Raw genomic sequence first — 13,988 nt, forward strand, 5'->3', positions numbered from 1 at the left:
ATTACCCCAATATTGACTGAATAAATGTACCATCAGGACATACTAGAGAGAGAGTTCCTAGATGAAGATGACTAAGGGGGGGGGGGGGCAATTCTAGATTTAGAATTTAGTGTAGGAGGAGATTTTGTCATAAGTACATAAGTATTGCCATACTGGGAAAGACCAAAGGTCCATCAAGCCCAGCATCCTGTTTCCAACAGTGGCCAATCCAGGTCCCAAAAACGTACAAAACATTTTATACTGCTTATCTCAGAAATAGTGGATTTTCCCCAAAACCATTTTATAACGGTCTATGGACTTTTCCTGTAGGAAGCCGTCCAAACCTTTTTAAAACTCCACTAAGCTAACCACCTTTACCACATTCTCTGGCAACGAATTCCAGAGTTTAATTGCACATTGAGTGAAGAAACATTTTCTCCGATTTGTTTTAAATTTACTACATTGTAGCTTCATCGCATGCCCCCTAGTCCTAGTATTTTTGGAAAGCGTGAATAGACGCTTCACATCTACCCGTTGAACTCCACTCATTATTTTATAGACCTCTATCATATCTCCCCTCAGCTGCCTTTTCTCCAAGCTGAAGAGCCCTAGCCGCTTCAGCCTTTCCTCATAGGGAAGTCATCCCATCCCCTTTATCATTTTTGTTGCCCTTCTCTGCACCTTTTCTAATTCCACTATATCTTTTTTGAGATGCGGCGACCAGAATTGAACACAATATTCGAGGTGCGGTCGCACCATGGAGTGATACAAAGGCATTATAACATCCTCTTTTTTGTTTTCCATTCCTTTCCTAATAATACCTAACATTCTATTTGCTTTCTTAGCCGCAACAGCACACTGAGCAGAAGGTTTCAACATATCATCAACGATGACACCTAGATCCCTTTCTTGGTCCGTGACTCCTAACGTGGAACCTTGCATGACGTAGCTATAATTCGGGTTCCTCTTTCCCACATGCATCACTTTGCACTTGCTCACATTAAACGTCATCTGCCACTTAGACGCCCAGTCTCCCAGTCTCGTAAGGTCCTCTTGTAATTTTTCGCCATCCTCCTGCGATTTAACTACTTTGAATAACTTTGTGTCATCAGCAAATGTAATTACCTCACTAGTTACTCCCATCTCTAGGTCATTTATAAATACGTTAAAAAGCAGCGGTCCCAGCACAGACCCCTGGGGAACCCCACTAACTACCCTTCTCCATTGAGAATGCTGACCATTTAACCCTACTCTCTGTTTTCTATCTTTTAATTTTTAATCCACAATAGAACACTACCTCCTATCCCATGACTCTCCAATTTCCTCTGGAGTCTTTCATGAGGTACTTTGTCAAACGCCTTCTGAAAATCCAGATACACAATATCAACCGGCTCCTCTTTATCCACATGTTTGTTCACCCTTTCAAAGAAATGTAGTAGATTGGTGAGGCAAGATTTCCCTTCACTAAATCCATGTTGACTTTGTCTCATTAATCCATGCTTTTGAATATTCTCTGTAATTTTGAATATGCTTTGTAATTTTGTTCTTAAAAATAGTCTCTACCATTTTGCCCGGCACCGACGTCAGACTCACCGGTCTATAATTTCCCGGATCTCTTCTGGAACCTTTTTTAAAAAATCGATGTTACATTGGTCACCCTCCAATCTTCCGGTACCACGCTTGATTTTAAGGATAAATTACATATTTCTAACAATAGCTAACATTCTCCGAGGACAAGCAGGCTGCTTGTTCTCACTGATGGGTGACGTCCACGGCAGCCCCTCCAATCGGAAACTTCACTAGCAAAGGCCTTTGCTAGTCCTTGCGCGCCCATGCGCACCGCGCATGCGCGGCCGTCTTCTCGCCAGAACCGGCTCGTGTTTGTCAGTCTTCTTTTGTCCGCGCTCGGTACAGTTGTGTTTGCGCCGTTCGCGCCCCTTAAGTTGACCCTCGCGTGTCTTTTGACTTTTTCGCTTTCAAAAAAAAAAAAAGGGATTTCGGAAAAGGGCCTTTCGGTCTTTTTCCCTTCCCCGTATTTCTTGTTTTTGGCCCTGATAAGTTTTCTTTCGTTTTCGGGGTAGGCCCTTTGAGGCCTCGGGTTGAGTTTTTTTCCTCCCCCTCTTTTTGGTGCCTTACCGCAATTACGAGTTTTGATTTCGCCGGCGTGATTTTTCCGCCCATGTCATCAAAGTCTCCCAGCGGCTTCAAGAAGTGCACCCAGTGCGCCCGGGTAATCTTGCTCACTGACAGGCACGCGTCGTGTCTTCAGTGTCTGGGGGCTGGGCACCGCCCGCAGGCCTGTAGTCTTTGCGCCCTTTTACAGAAAAGGACTCAGGTAGCGAGATTGGCCCAGTGGAAAGTTTTGTTCTCGGGCTCTTCGTCGGCATCGGCACCGGGAGTATTGAGTGCGTTGACGTCGACAGCGTCAAGACCTCCGCCGCGACTGTATCGAGTGCATCGAGGCATTGATCCTCTGCATTGTCGGAGCCGAGACATCGGAAGGCTGTGTCGGCGTTGGTGGTACCGGGACCTCCACTAGTGCTGATGTTATCGGACGGTGGTGTTTCGACTGGAGTGCAGGTGAGGGCTGTCCATTCCCCTGCTGGTGGCGGTGGGCCTTCGGGTGGGTCTCCTCCTACCCTGAGGGCTCCTGCGGTACAGCCCCCCTCCGAGACTGACCTTCTTCGGACTCGGCCCCGAGGAAGCGACGGCTGGATTCTACGTCCTCCTTGTCGGTACCGGGAAGCTCCGGTGACATGCTTCGTTTGAAGAAGTCAAAGAAGCATCGTCACCGGTCTCCTTCCCGCGTCGGTACCGAGAGCTTTGGGTCGCCGAGGGAGTCGGCACCCAGTAGGCATCGGCACCGGGAGGACCGCTCACCCTCTGTTAAGGAGGTGTCGATGCGCTCCACCTTGGACAGCCCGGAACAGCCTCCACACCCGGAACAGACTTTGACTTCGACACCTGCATCGGCTTCCATGTCTTTCTCCACAGCCGCCCTGCACGAGAGTCTCCGGGCCGTTCTCCCAGAGATCCTGGGAGAGCTGTTGCGCCCTTCCCCTCCGGTACCGGGGGTGCTTGCGCCACCGGTACCGTCGAGTGAGGCGCCGGCTGGCCCCTTGCCCGGGGTGAGGTCTCCGACATCGGTGCCGCTTGCGGTACCGACTGCGGTCGCCTTCCAGGAAGGCTCCCCGACGACGTCAGCGGAGGGAGCTTCGCCGGTGCGGGCGAGGGAGTCTACCTCTCGACGCTCCCACCGTGGCCGTGGTTCCACGGAGTCGAGCCGGGCACGGCTTCAGACACAGGTTCGTGAACTTGTCTGATACCGATGGTGAGGCCTCGTGGGAGGAGGAGGAGGAGGACATCAGATATTTCTCTGACGAGGAGTCTGATGGCCTTCCTTCTGATCTCACTCCCTCCCCTGAAAGGCAGCTTTCTCCTCCCGAGAGTCTGTCTTTTGTGGCCTTTGTCCGGGAGATGTCTACGGCCATCCCCTTCCCGGTGGTTGTGGAGGACGAGCCCAGGGCTGAAATGTTTGAGCTCCTGGACTATCCTTCTCCACCTAAGGAAGCGTCCACAGTACCCATGCATCATGCCCTAAAAAAGGAACTGGCGAACTGGACCAAGCCTTTAAGTAATCCCCACATTCCCAAGAAGATCGAGTCCCAGTACCGGATCCATGGGGACCCAGAGCTGATGCGCACTCAGTTGCCTCACGACTCTGGAGTTGTGGATTTGGCCCTAAAGAAGGCTAAGAGTTCTAGAGAGCATGCTGTGGCGTCCCCGGGCAAAGACTCTAGAACCTTAGACTCCTTTGGGAGGAAGGCCTACCATTCCTCTATGCTCGTGGCCAAAATTCAGTCTTACCAGCTCTACACGAGCATACACATGCGGAACAATGTGCGGCAGTTGGCGGGCTTGGTGGACAAGCTCCCTCCTGAGCAAGCCAAGCCATTTCAGGAGGTGGTCAGGCAGCTGAATGCGTGCAGAAATTCCTGGCCAGAGGGGTGTAGTGTATGACACCTTTGATGTTGCGTCCAGGGCCGCTGCTCAAGGTGTGGTGATGCGCAGACTCTCATGGCTGCGTGCCTCCGACCTGGAGAATAGGATCCAGCAGCGGATTGCGGACTCGCCTTGCCGTGCGGACAATATTTTTGGAGAGAAGGTCGAACAGGTGGTAGAGCAGCTCCACCAGCGGGATACCGCTTTCGACAAGTTCTCCCGCCGGCAGCCTTCAGCTTCTACCTCCACAGGTAGACGTTTTTATGGGGGAAGGAAGACTGTTCCCTACTCTTCTGGTAAGCGTAGGTACAATCCTCCTTCTCGACAGCCTGCGGCCCAGGCTAAGCCCCAGCGCGCTCGCTCTCGTCAGCAGCGTGCGCCTCAGCAAGGCCCCTCGGCTCCCCAGCAAAAGCAAGGGACGAGCTTTTGACTGGCTCCAGCAGAGCATAGCCGACATCCAAGTGTCAGTGCCGGGCGACCTGCCGGTCGGAGGGAGGTTGAAAGTTTTTCACCAAAGGTGGCCTCTCATAACCTCCCATCAGTGGGTTCTTCAAATAGTCCGGCAAGGATACACCCTCAATTTGGCCTCCAAACCTCCAAATTGTCCACCGGGAGCTCAGTCTTACAGCTTCCAGCACAAGCAGGTACTTGCAGAGGAACTCTCCGCCCTTCTCAGCGTCAATGCGGTCAAGCCCGTGCCATCCGGGCAAGAAGGGCTGGGATTCTATTCCAGGTACTTCCTTGTGGAAAAGAAAACAGGGGGGATGCGTCCCATCCTAGACCTAAGGGCCCTGAACAAATATCTGGTCAAGGAAAAGTTCAGGATGCTTTCCCTGGGCACCCTTCTCCCCATGATTCAGGAAAACGATTGGCTATGCTCTCTGGACTTGAAGGACGCCTACACGCACATCCCGATACTGCCAGCTCACAGACAGTATCTGCGATTTCAGCTGGGCACACGTCACTTCCAGTACTGTGTGCTACCCTTTGGGCTCGCCTCTGCGCCCAGAGTGTTCACGAAGTGCTTGGCTGTAGTAGCAGCGGCGCTTCGCAGGCTGGGGGTGCACATGTTCCCATATCTCGACGATTGGCTGGTAAAGAACACTTCCGAGGCAGGAGCTCTGCAGTCCATGCAGATGTTGTCCCTCGTCACGCGGGTGCGAGCGTCCCAGCAGATCACAGCTCGGCAGATGTTGAGATTGCTGGACCACATGGCCTCCACAGTTCATGTGACTCCCATGGCCCGCCTTCACATGCGATCAGCTCAATGGACCCTAGCTTCCCAGTGGTTTCAGGCTGCTGGGGATCTAGAAGACGTGATCCACCTGTCCACGAGTTTTCTCAAATCCCTGTATTGGTGGACGATTTGGTCCAATTTGACTCTGGGACGCCCCTTCCAAATTCCTCAGCCACAAAAAGTGCTGACTACGAATGCGTCTCTCCTGGGGTGGGGAGCTCATGTCGATGGGCTTCACACCCAGGGAAGCTGGTCCCTCCAGGAACGCGATCTGCAGATCAATCTTCTGGAGTTACGAGCGGTCTGGAATGCTCTGAAGGCTTTCAGAGATCGGCTGTCCCACCAAATTATCCAAATTCAGACAGACAACCAGGTTGCCATGTATTACATCAACAAGCAGGGGGGCACCGGATCTCGCCCCCTGTGTCAGGAAGCCGTCAGCATGTGGCTCTGGGCTTGCCGTCACGGCATGGTGCTCCAAGCCACTTATCTGGCAGGCGTAAACAACAGTCTGGCCGACAGGTTGAGCAGGATTATGCAACCTCACGAGTGGTCGCTCAATTCCCGTGTAGTGTGACAGATCTTCCAAGTGTGGGGCACCCCCTTGGTAGATCTCTTTGCATCTCGAGCCAACCACAAAGTCCCTCAGTTCTGTTCCAGGCTTCAGGCCCACGGCAGACTGGCATCGGATGCCTTCCTCCTGGACTGGGGGGAGGGTCTGCTGTATGCTTATCCCCCCTTACCTCTGGTGGGGAAGACTTTGTTGAAACTCAAGCAAGACCGAGGCACCATGATTCTGATTGCTTCTTTTTGGCCGCGTCAGATCTGGTTCCCTCTTCTTCTGGAGTTGTCCTCCGAAGAACCGTGGAGATTGGAGTGTTTTCCGACCCTCATCACACAGGACGAAGGGGCGCTTCTGCATCCCAACCTCCAGTCTCTGGCTCTCACGGCCTGGATGTTGAGAGCGTAGACTTTGCCTCTTTGGGTCTGTCAGAGGGTGTCTCCCGCATCTTGCTTGCTTCCAGGAAAGATTCCACTAAGAGGAGTTACTTCTTTCTATGGAGGAGGTTTGCTGTCTGGTGTGACCTCAAGGCCCTAGATCCTCGCTCTTGTCCTACACAGACCCTGCTTGAATACCTTCTGCACTTGTCTGAGTCTGGTCTCAAGACCAACTCTGTAAGGGTTCACCTTAGCGCGATTAGTGCATACCATTACCGTGTGGAAGGTAAGCCGATCTCAGGACAGCCTTTAGTTGTTCGCTTCATGAGAGGTTTGCTTTTGTCAAAGCCCCCCGTCAAGCCTCCTACAGTGTCATGGGATCTCAATGTCGTTCTCACTCAGCTGATGAAACCTCCTTTTGAGCCACTGAACTCCTGCCATCTGAAGTACTTGACCTGGAAGGTCATTTTCTTGGTGGCAGTTACTTCAGCTCGTAGAGTCAGTGAGCTTCAGGCCCTGGTAGCCCAGGCCCCTTACACCAATTTCATCATAACAGAGTAGTCCTCCGCACTCACCCTAAGTTCTTGCCAAAGGTTGTGTCGGAGTTCCATCTGAACCAGTCAATTGTCTTGCTAACATTCTTTCCCCGTCCTCATTCCTGCCCTGCTGAACGTCAGCTGCACACATTGGACTACAAGAGAGCATTGGCCTTCTATCTGGAGCGGACACAGCCCAACAGACAGTCCGCCCAATTGTTTGTTTCTTTTGATCCCAACAGGAGGGGAGTGGCTGTGGGGAAACGCACCATATCCAATTGGCTAGCAGATTGCATTTCCTTCTCTTTTGCCCAGGCTGGGCTGGCTCTTGAGGGTCATGTCACGGCTCATAATGTTAGAGCCATGGCTGCGTCGGTAGCCCACTTGAAGTCAGCCACTATTGAAGAGATTTGCAAAGCTGCGACGTGGTCATCTGTCCACACATTCACATCTCATTACTGCCTGCAGCAGGATACCCGACGCGACAGTCGGTTCGGGCAGTCAGTACTTCAGAATCTATTCGGGGTTTAGAATCCAACTCCACCCCCCTAGGCCCATGTTTATTCTGTTCCAGGCTACACTCTCAGTTAGTTGGATAAGTTGTTAGGTCAATCTCAGTTATGTCCTCGCCGTTGCGAGGCCCAATTGACCATGTTTGTTGTTTTGAGTGAGCCTGGGGGCTAGGGATACCCCATCAGTGAGAACAAGCAGCCTGCTTGTCCTCGGAGAAAGCGAATGCTACATACCTGTAGAAGGTATTCTCCGAGGACAGCAGGCTGATTGTTCTCACAAACCCGCCCGCCTCCCCTTTGGAGTTGTGTCTTCCCTTGTTTGTCTTGCTACATATGGGACTGACGAACACGAGCCGGTTCGGGTGGGAAGACGGCCGCGCATGCGCGGTGCGCATGGGCGCGCGAGGACTAGCAAAGGCCTTTGCTAGTGAAGCTTCCGATTGGAGGGGCTGCCGTGGACGTCATCCATCAGTGAGAACAATCAGCCTGCTGTCCTCGGAGAATACCTTCTACAGGTATGTAGCATTCGCTTTGCCCATGGTGGACACGCCTTTCTCTGGTGACAATGATAGTGTGGATTTAGGATTAGATCACATAATATCTAATGCCCAGGTGGGTGCCCTCCCGGGCAGTAGTGATCATTACACCATATGGTTCAATATGGATTTCAAACATGTTAACTTTAGTAAAATGAGGGAGTACCTGAGGAAAGAGCTAGCATGATGGGAGGATATAAAAGAAGTAGAAAGTCAGTGTCCAATCTGAAAGGAGCAATAAAATAGCAATGGATCTTTATTTAAGGGAAATAAAGAAGAAGAGAAAAAGGCTATGGCTCACCAAACAAGTGTCTGAAGGAATAAAGGCAAAACGGGTGGAATTTATGAAGTACACAAGAATGCATAAAAATGTTATAAAACTCAAAGAACTGAAGAGAGAAATACAGCTGGCAAAAGCACAGGAGGAAGAAAAAATAGCTAGAGACATAAAGAGAAGTGATTACCTTTTCAGGTATATTGGGGGAAGGAGGAAGGCTAGAAATGGAATTTTGAGACTGAAAGTTGCTGAGAATTGATATGTGGAGAATGATGAGAATTCTGGAGAAAGACCTCTGTTGGTTGATGAAGGCATGGATGGGAGTGGAGTACATATCACACAGTTCATGGAAGAAAGTGTTTTTGAATAACTGGAAAAACTGAAAGTGGACAAAGCCATAGGGTTGGACGAGATACATCCAAGGATTTTGAAGGATCTGAAAGAAGTGCTGGTGGGCCTCCTAATGATTTGTATAAGAGATGCTTGGAGACAGGGGAGGTGTTGCTGAAGGAAATAGTATAATTCCTGGAATCTGATGGCTTACAAGATCCGAGGCAAAATGGTTTTACCAAAAGAAAGTTTTGTTGAACTAATCTGATTGATTTCCTTGACTGGGTGACCAGAGAACTGGATTGAGGGCACATTCTAGATGTGGCCTATTTGGACTTCAGCAAAGCCTTTGACACAGTTCCTCATAGGAGGCTTGTGAACAAATTAAATGGGCTGAAGTTAGGACCCAAAGTGGTGAACAGGATTAGAAACTGGTTGACTGACAGATGTCAGAGGGTAGTGGTGAATGGAATTCATTTAGCGCAAAGGTAGGTGAGTAGCGGAGTGCTCCAAGGATCAGTATTGGAGTCAATTCTATTCAACTTATTTGTGAATGACATTGCCAAAGGGTTAGAAGGGAAACTTTGGCTTTTAGGGACAACATGAAGATTTGCAACAGAATGGACACCCTGGAGAGAGTGGACAACATAAGAAGTGATCTAAACTACTACTACTACTTAACATTTCTAAAAAGATTAGAAGAATGGTCTAATGTTTAGCAGTTAAAATTTAATGCAAAGAAGTGTAGAGTGATGCAAATGGGGTGTAGAAATCCAAAAGAGTTGTATTTGCTAGGGGGTGAGAGGCTGAGAAGCTCAGACTGGGAGAGGTTTGACTGTCTTAAGCTCCTCCGACACTGTGATGCTATCCCCTGGATTCTATATATATCACTTTGAGTTGCACGTGCAAATTTGGATGTGCGTCCAATTTGCAACCTCAACTTAATTGAATGAGCCAATCAATGCTGATAATTGGGCAATAACAAGCAATTAGCACTAATTGGCAAGAATTAGAATTTATGCGCACATCCTTTTAGGCATATTCTATAAAGAGGGGCATGCAAATTCTAGTGCACAGATCTGAAAAGGGGAGTGACCATAGGAGCATGGGCGAGTCGGAGGCATTCCTAAAATGTATGTATGTTAAGAATTAGGAAGATTCACGCCTAATTTACATGTGGGGATTTTCACCACGTTTTCAGTGGTGTAAATGGTCGCACCTAAATGTAGTTGTGGTTTCTGGCTCTAAGCGCTATTCTTTAAACCACGCCTAACTTTAAATGTGATTTGTAGAATAATGCTAAGTGCTATTTTTTTCAGCACTAATTTTTTTTTCTTTTTAGGTGTAATTTATAGAATCTAGTCCTATTTGGCTTTAGCCAGACGGATGCTAAGCTGAATAGAAAGAGAAGCATGTCCAGTAAAAGAAAGGAGGTGTTAATACCTTTGTACAAGTCATTGGTGAGGTCCTGTTTGGAATATTGTGTTCAATTTTGGAGGCCTTGTCTTGCTAAGGACATCAAAAGACATGCGGTACTTCAGAGGAAGGCGACAAAAATGATATGGGGCTTGTGCCAAAATACATTTGAGAAGAGACTCGAAGACTTGAATATGAGTACCCTAGAGGAAAGGAGGGGTGAGGGAATGATATAGACGTTTAAATAAAAAGTATTTGTATACAAACTAATCTTTTTTAGAGACAGGGAAGTGGTAGAACTAAAGTTTGAGTTGAGGTTACAGGATGGGAGACTTAGGGGCAATTTCAAGAAATACTTTTTCACAGAAAGGGTGATGGATGCTTGGAATGTCCTCCTGTGGGAGGTTGTGAAGACACAGATGGTGATGGAATTCAAGACTGCATGGGATAAACGTAGAGATTCACTGTGTAGAAAAGGATGGAATTTAGTTAAAGCAAAATTTAAATTACTTCAGAACTGGAGTGAATTTTGATGGCAGCTTCAGAGGCTGGGAGTAAGACCAATGCCAGGCAGACCTTTACAGCCTGGCTTTCAAAATTGGCAGGAAGAGACAGAGATAAAGTATACTAGTATTTAATCATGAAGAAGTGGAACCTGTGCAGAGTTACAGATTCAATTCTGGCCACCTTGATGGGCAGATTGGATGATCCATGCAAATTTTTATGTGCCCACAATACTCAAGTTTCATCTAGAGAGAAACTAAACATCAGTAAACCAAAGCTCTCTGTACTAAATAAGATACAATCCAAGGGAGTAAAATAACCACAATGCACCTTAATATAAACTTTCTGTAAAAGAGTCCCCAGTTAACAGCGTGATGAGCACTCAAATGCTTGAAGTGCTATATAAGCAACGTATAACTGAAACTGTTTTAGCATACATTAATCGCCACTGTGCTGTAACATCCTAGGACTCAAATTTTATGAGTGTATAATACCCTCACTGTGCTCAAAATCACAAAAATCCTTGACAAACAAAACCCCTATTTCTTATAGTCATAGAAAAGTAGGTCATTCAAAAATAATTCCAATAAATAGAACTTTAAAATCCTAATGAATCTTTCAACTGCAGCATTTAGGTAAAGGCAACATAGTAACTTTGCACTAGCAGTAGTTGCTTATGTTGGCATCTGGACCTTCTGTTACTTTTTAAAATTCTTTTTTTTTATACTATAGTAGCAGTAATGGTAACAACTTGCACAAAGCTCAATTCAGGACCAGTCCACTTTCAGGCCCTTTGGCACCCAGTCCTCTCCTCTGCACTCGTATTTTTTTACTATGAAAATACATGCAAGAGTCAGGGATTTCAGGGTCTGTGACTGTACATCGGTTCATCAGTCCTGTACTGAACTTGTGCAAGTTCTTATTGCTGCTTTTGGTATGCCCAAAGGTGAGGAAGAGGATCTAGAGAAAGACCTTCCCCCATTCCATTGATTTCTGGGAGGGAAGGGGACTTCTGCTCGCCCCGTCCTCACACCCTGCAATGATTTTGGGAGGGGACTATTTTCACCCTGAAACTTCCAGTTGATTTCTTGTGGCATTCTTACACCCCTTTCTGTCTATGGGTATACACATATTAAACGACATTGAGCTCTGGATCAGTAATTGTATCACTACTGATTTGCTAAGCATCCTTACAAGAACTATTTTTCAGCTTGGTGTCCTGGTGTTATGGAAGCTAGACCAGCGAGGTCGAGTGCAAGGCTCTCCTCTGTTGAAACATGAGTATGGAAAACGACTGTCACATTGCATCTTCAAACCACTTTCTCCTAGCGAGTAAGTACTTCATTAATTTAACTCAATTTCTTATCCTTTTTTTGACCTGGTAGTTTCAATGTGCTCCTTTTGGGCTTCCAGCTCAATGAGACTATTGCTGGGTTCTGGTGCCATAAGCTTTAATTTGCTACTATATAGTGGATTTTCATATTTTCTATACAGCAGGGTTTCCCAAACTTTTTTGGTTCACGGCACCCTGCCTCCCTGCAGCCCCCTCCTCTCACACCAGCATGCCTCTGCCTCCCTGCAGCCCCCTCCTCTCACACTAGCATGCCTCTGCCTCCCTGCAGCCCCATCCCCTCAAACCAGCACGCCTCTGCCTTCCCTAAATCCAGCATCACTTGCTGCTTTCCTTCCTGCAGGTCCAGGATCACTGCCACTTCCTTCTCCTTCCTTTGCTGCAGTGCTTGCAGCTTACATTTTTCGGGTTGTCCGTGATTCACTCAGGCACTCCGGGGCATTCCCATTCTGCTGCATCCAGCCCTCTGATGCAACTTCCTGTTGTGAGGGCCGAACGTGACAGAGGGAAGTCCCCGCAGTGCCTGTGTGAATCATGGGTGGCCCAAAAATGTAAGCTGCCAGCACTGCAGCAGTGGAGGGGGAAGAAGCAGCAGATGCCAGACCTGTGGGAGGGAAAGTAGGGAGTGATGTGCTGCGGCACCCCTGAGAGTTTGCCGCGTCGCATAGTTTGGGAACTGCTGCTATACAGTGAAGTGAAAGTTGTTTTACCCCCTCCTGATTTTCCCTGTTATGCATATAAGTCATACTGAATGTTTTCTGATCTTTAAACACAAACTGACCGATACTCAGCACTATTTAACCAGCCAGGAATGGCTCCTGGCTGACTAAATAGCACCTAGCCAGCTAAGTGCTAACATTCAGTGCAAGATAGCTGAATATTAGTGCATAGTGGCTAATTGGCTATATCACATGATATGATTAGGTGTGAATATTCAGCGCTTCACCAGCTAAGTTTAGCAGCCAAATCGACTGCCTAAATAGCAGTCTTATCTTTGGCCGCTATAAACTTAACTAGCCAGCTCTGAATATTAACTTGGCTGTTTAAGTTTTTAAGCTGGCCAAAATCAGATATTCAATGTCAGTCACCAGAAATGGCTTGGCTCTGAATATCCAGGTTCAGTGCCAATCATGGCATTTAGCTGGCTTGCCTCCTGTAGGCTGGTTGTTGCCTGAAATGTCCTCCCAAGGGAAGTGGTGTAGAAAAGAAATGGTGACGGCATTCAAAAGGCATGGAATGAACACAGGGGATCTCTAATTAGAAAATGAATGGTATAAAAAACAAAACTTAAATGGTTGCATGTGTGTTTGTATGTTGAGTGGCGCTTAGATGGTGATTCCGGCTGTGAAGAACTAAGGTTAGTGCTGGATAAGCTTGTCTTGTCTGGGTCCCCGTATATGGCAATCTGATGTAGGATGGAATGGAGAGGTTTTTGATGGAAACGCCAGTAATTTGGAACGTGAGGACACTTTTACGATCTGTGTCCTGCAAATGACAAGACAGATTAGGATAGGCTGGAGTGGGCTTTGACGGCAACTTCAGTAGTTGAAATCTAAGGACATGGTTGGGTGGTCTTTTATGGTCTGTGTCCCAGAAATGCCAAAGAGAGACAATGATCAAGTATTTTATTTCACATTAATTGTTGGTTTAATCTTGACTTGATAATGAATGTGACTGTTGGGCAGACAGGATGGACTTTATCTGCTGTCATTTACTGTGTTGGAACCTGAGTAAACACATTACACAGTTTTTAAATGATTACTTAATTTATTTAAGAAATAAAGTTATCCAACACCGATAACACTCATGCCCCCTTAGCTGCTCAGTTTGTTTATTTATTTATTGCATTTGTATCCCACATTTTCCCACCTCTTTGCAGGCTCAATGTGGCTTACAATACATCATGAATAGTGGAGATGTAATAGAAAATATACATTTAGTGTTACAATAGTTGACTTAATTTAATTGATAATTACATTCAGCTGATTGAACATAGCCGGTCTTGATTGTGGCCAGCTCCATTGATTCTAAACTTCACTGTATATTGAACCTTACCATGACAGTGAAGTAGTCAGCACAAAGTTTCTACAAGAACTCTATGCCATAATCAAAATAAATTCCAAAAGAGATGAAGAAAAAAGTTGTTGAAATATATTGGTCTGGAAAGGTTAATTAAGCCATTTCTAAAGCTTTGGGACTCTATGAAACCACAGAGACAGCTATTATTTCCAAATGGAGAAGACTTGAAAGTTGTGAATGTTCCCAAAAGTGGCTAGCCTGCCAAAATTATTCCAAGGGCCCATAAACAACTCATCAAGCCCAGCTTTTCTCCAAGCTGAAGAGCCCTAGCTGCAAGGAGACTGGTCATC

At 47.3% G+C, this 13,988-nt stretch overlaps 1 protein-coding gene across 1 annotated transcript in view; it reads left to right on the forward strand.

The window, feature by feature from the left end:
- Positions 1 to 13,988, forward strand: part of IFT140 (intraflagellar transport 140) — a 681,938-nt gene that overhangs the window by 62,089 nt on the left and 605,861 nt on the right. Inside the window, exon 4 of the mRNA XM_030212528.1 lies at positions 11,479 to 11,600. Coding sequence (XP_030068388.1) covers positions 11,479 to 11,600 — 122 coding nt within the window. The remainder of the gene's footprint in view (positions 1 to 11,478; positions 11,601 to 13,988) is intronic.

The sequence above is a fragment of the Microcaecilia unicolor genome, chromosome 8 (assembly GCF_901765095.1).
Source record: "Microcaecilia unicolor chromosome 8, aMicUni1.1, whole genome shotgun sequence".
NCBI classification, from domain to species: domain Eukaryota; kingdom Metazoa; phylum Chordata; class Amphibia; order Gymnophiona; family Siphonopidae; genus Microcaecilia; species Microcaecilia unicolor.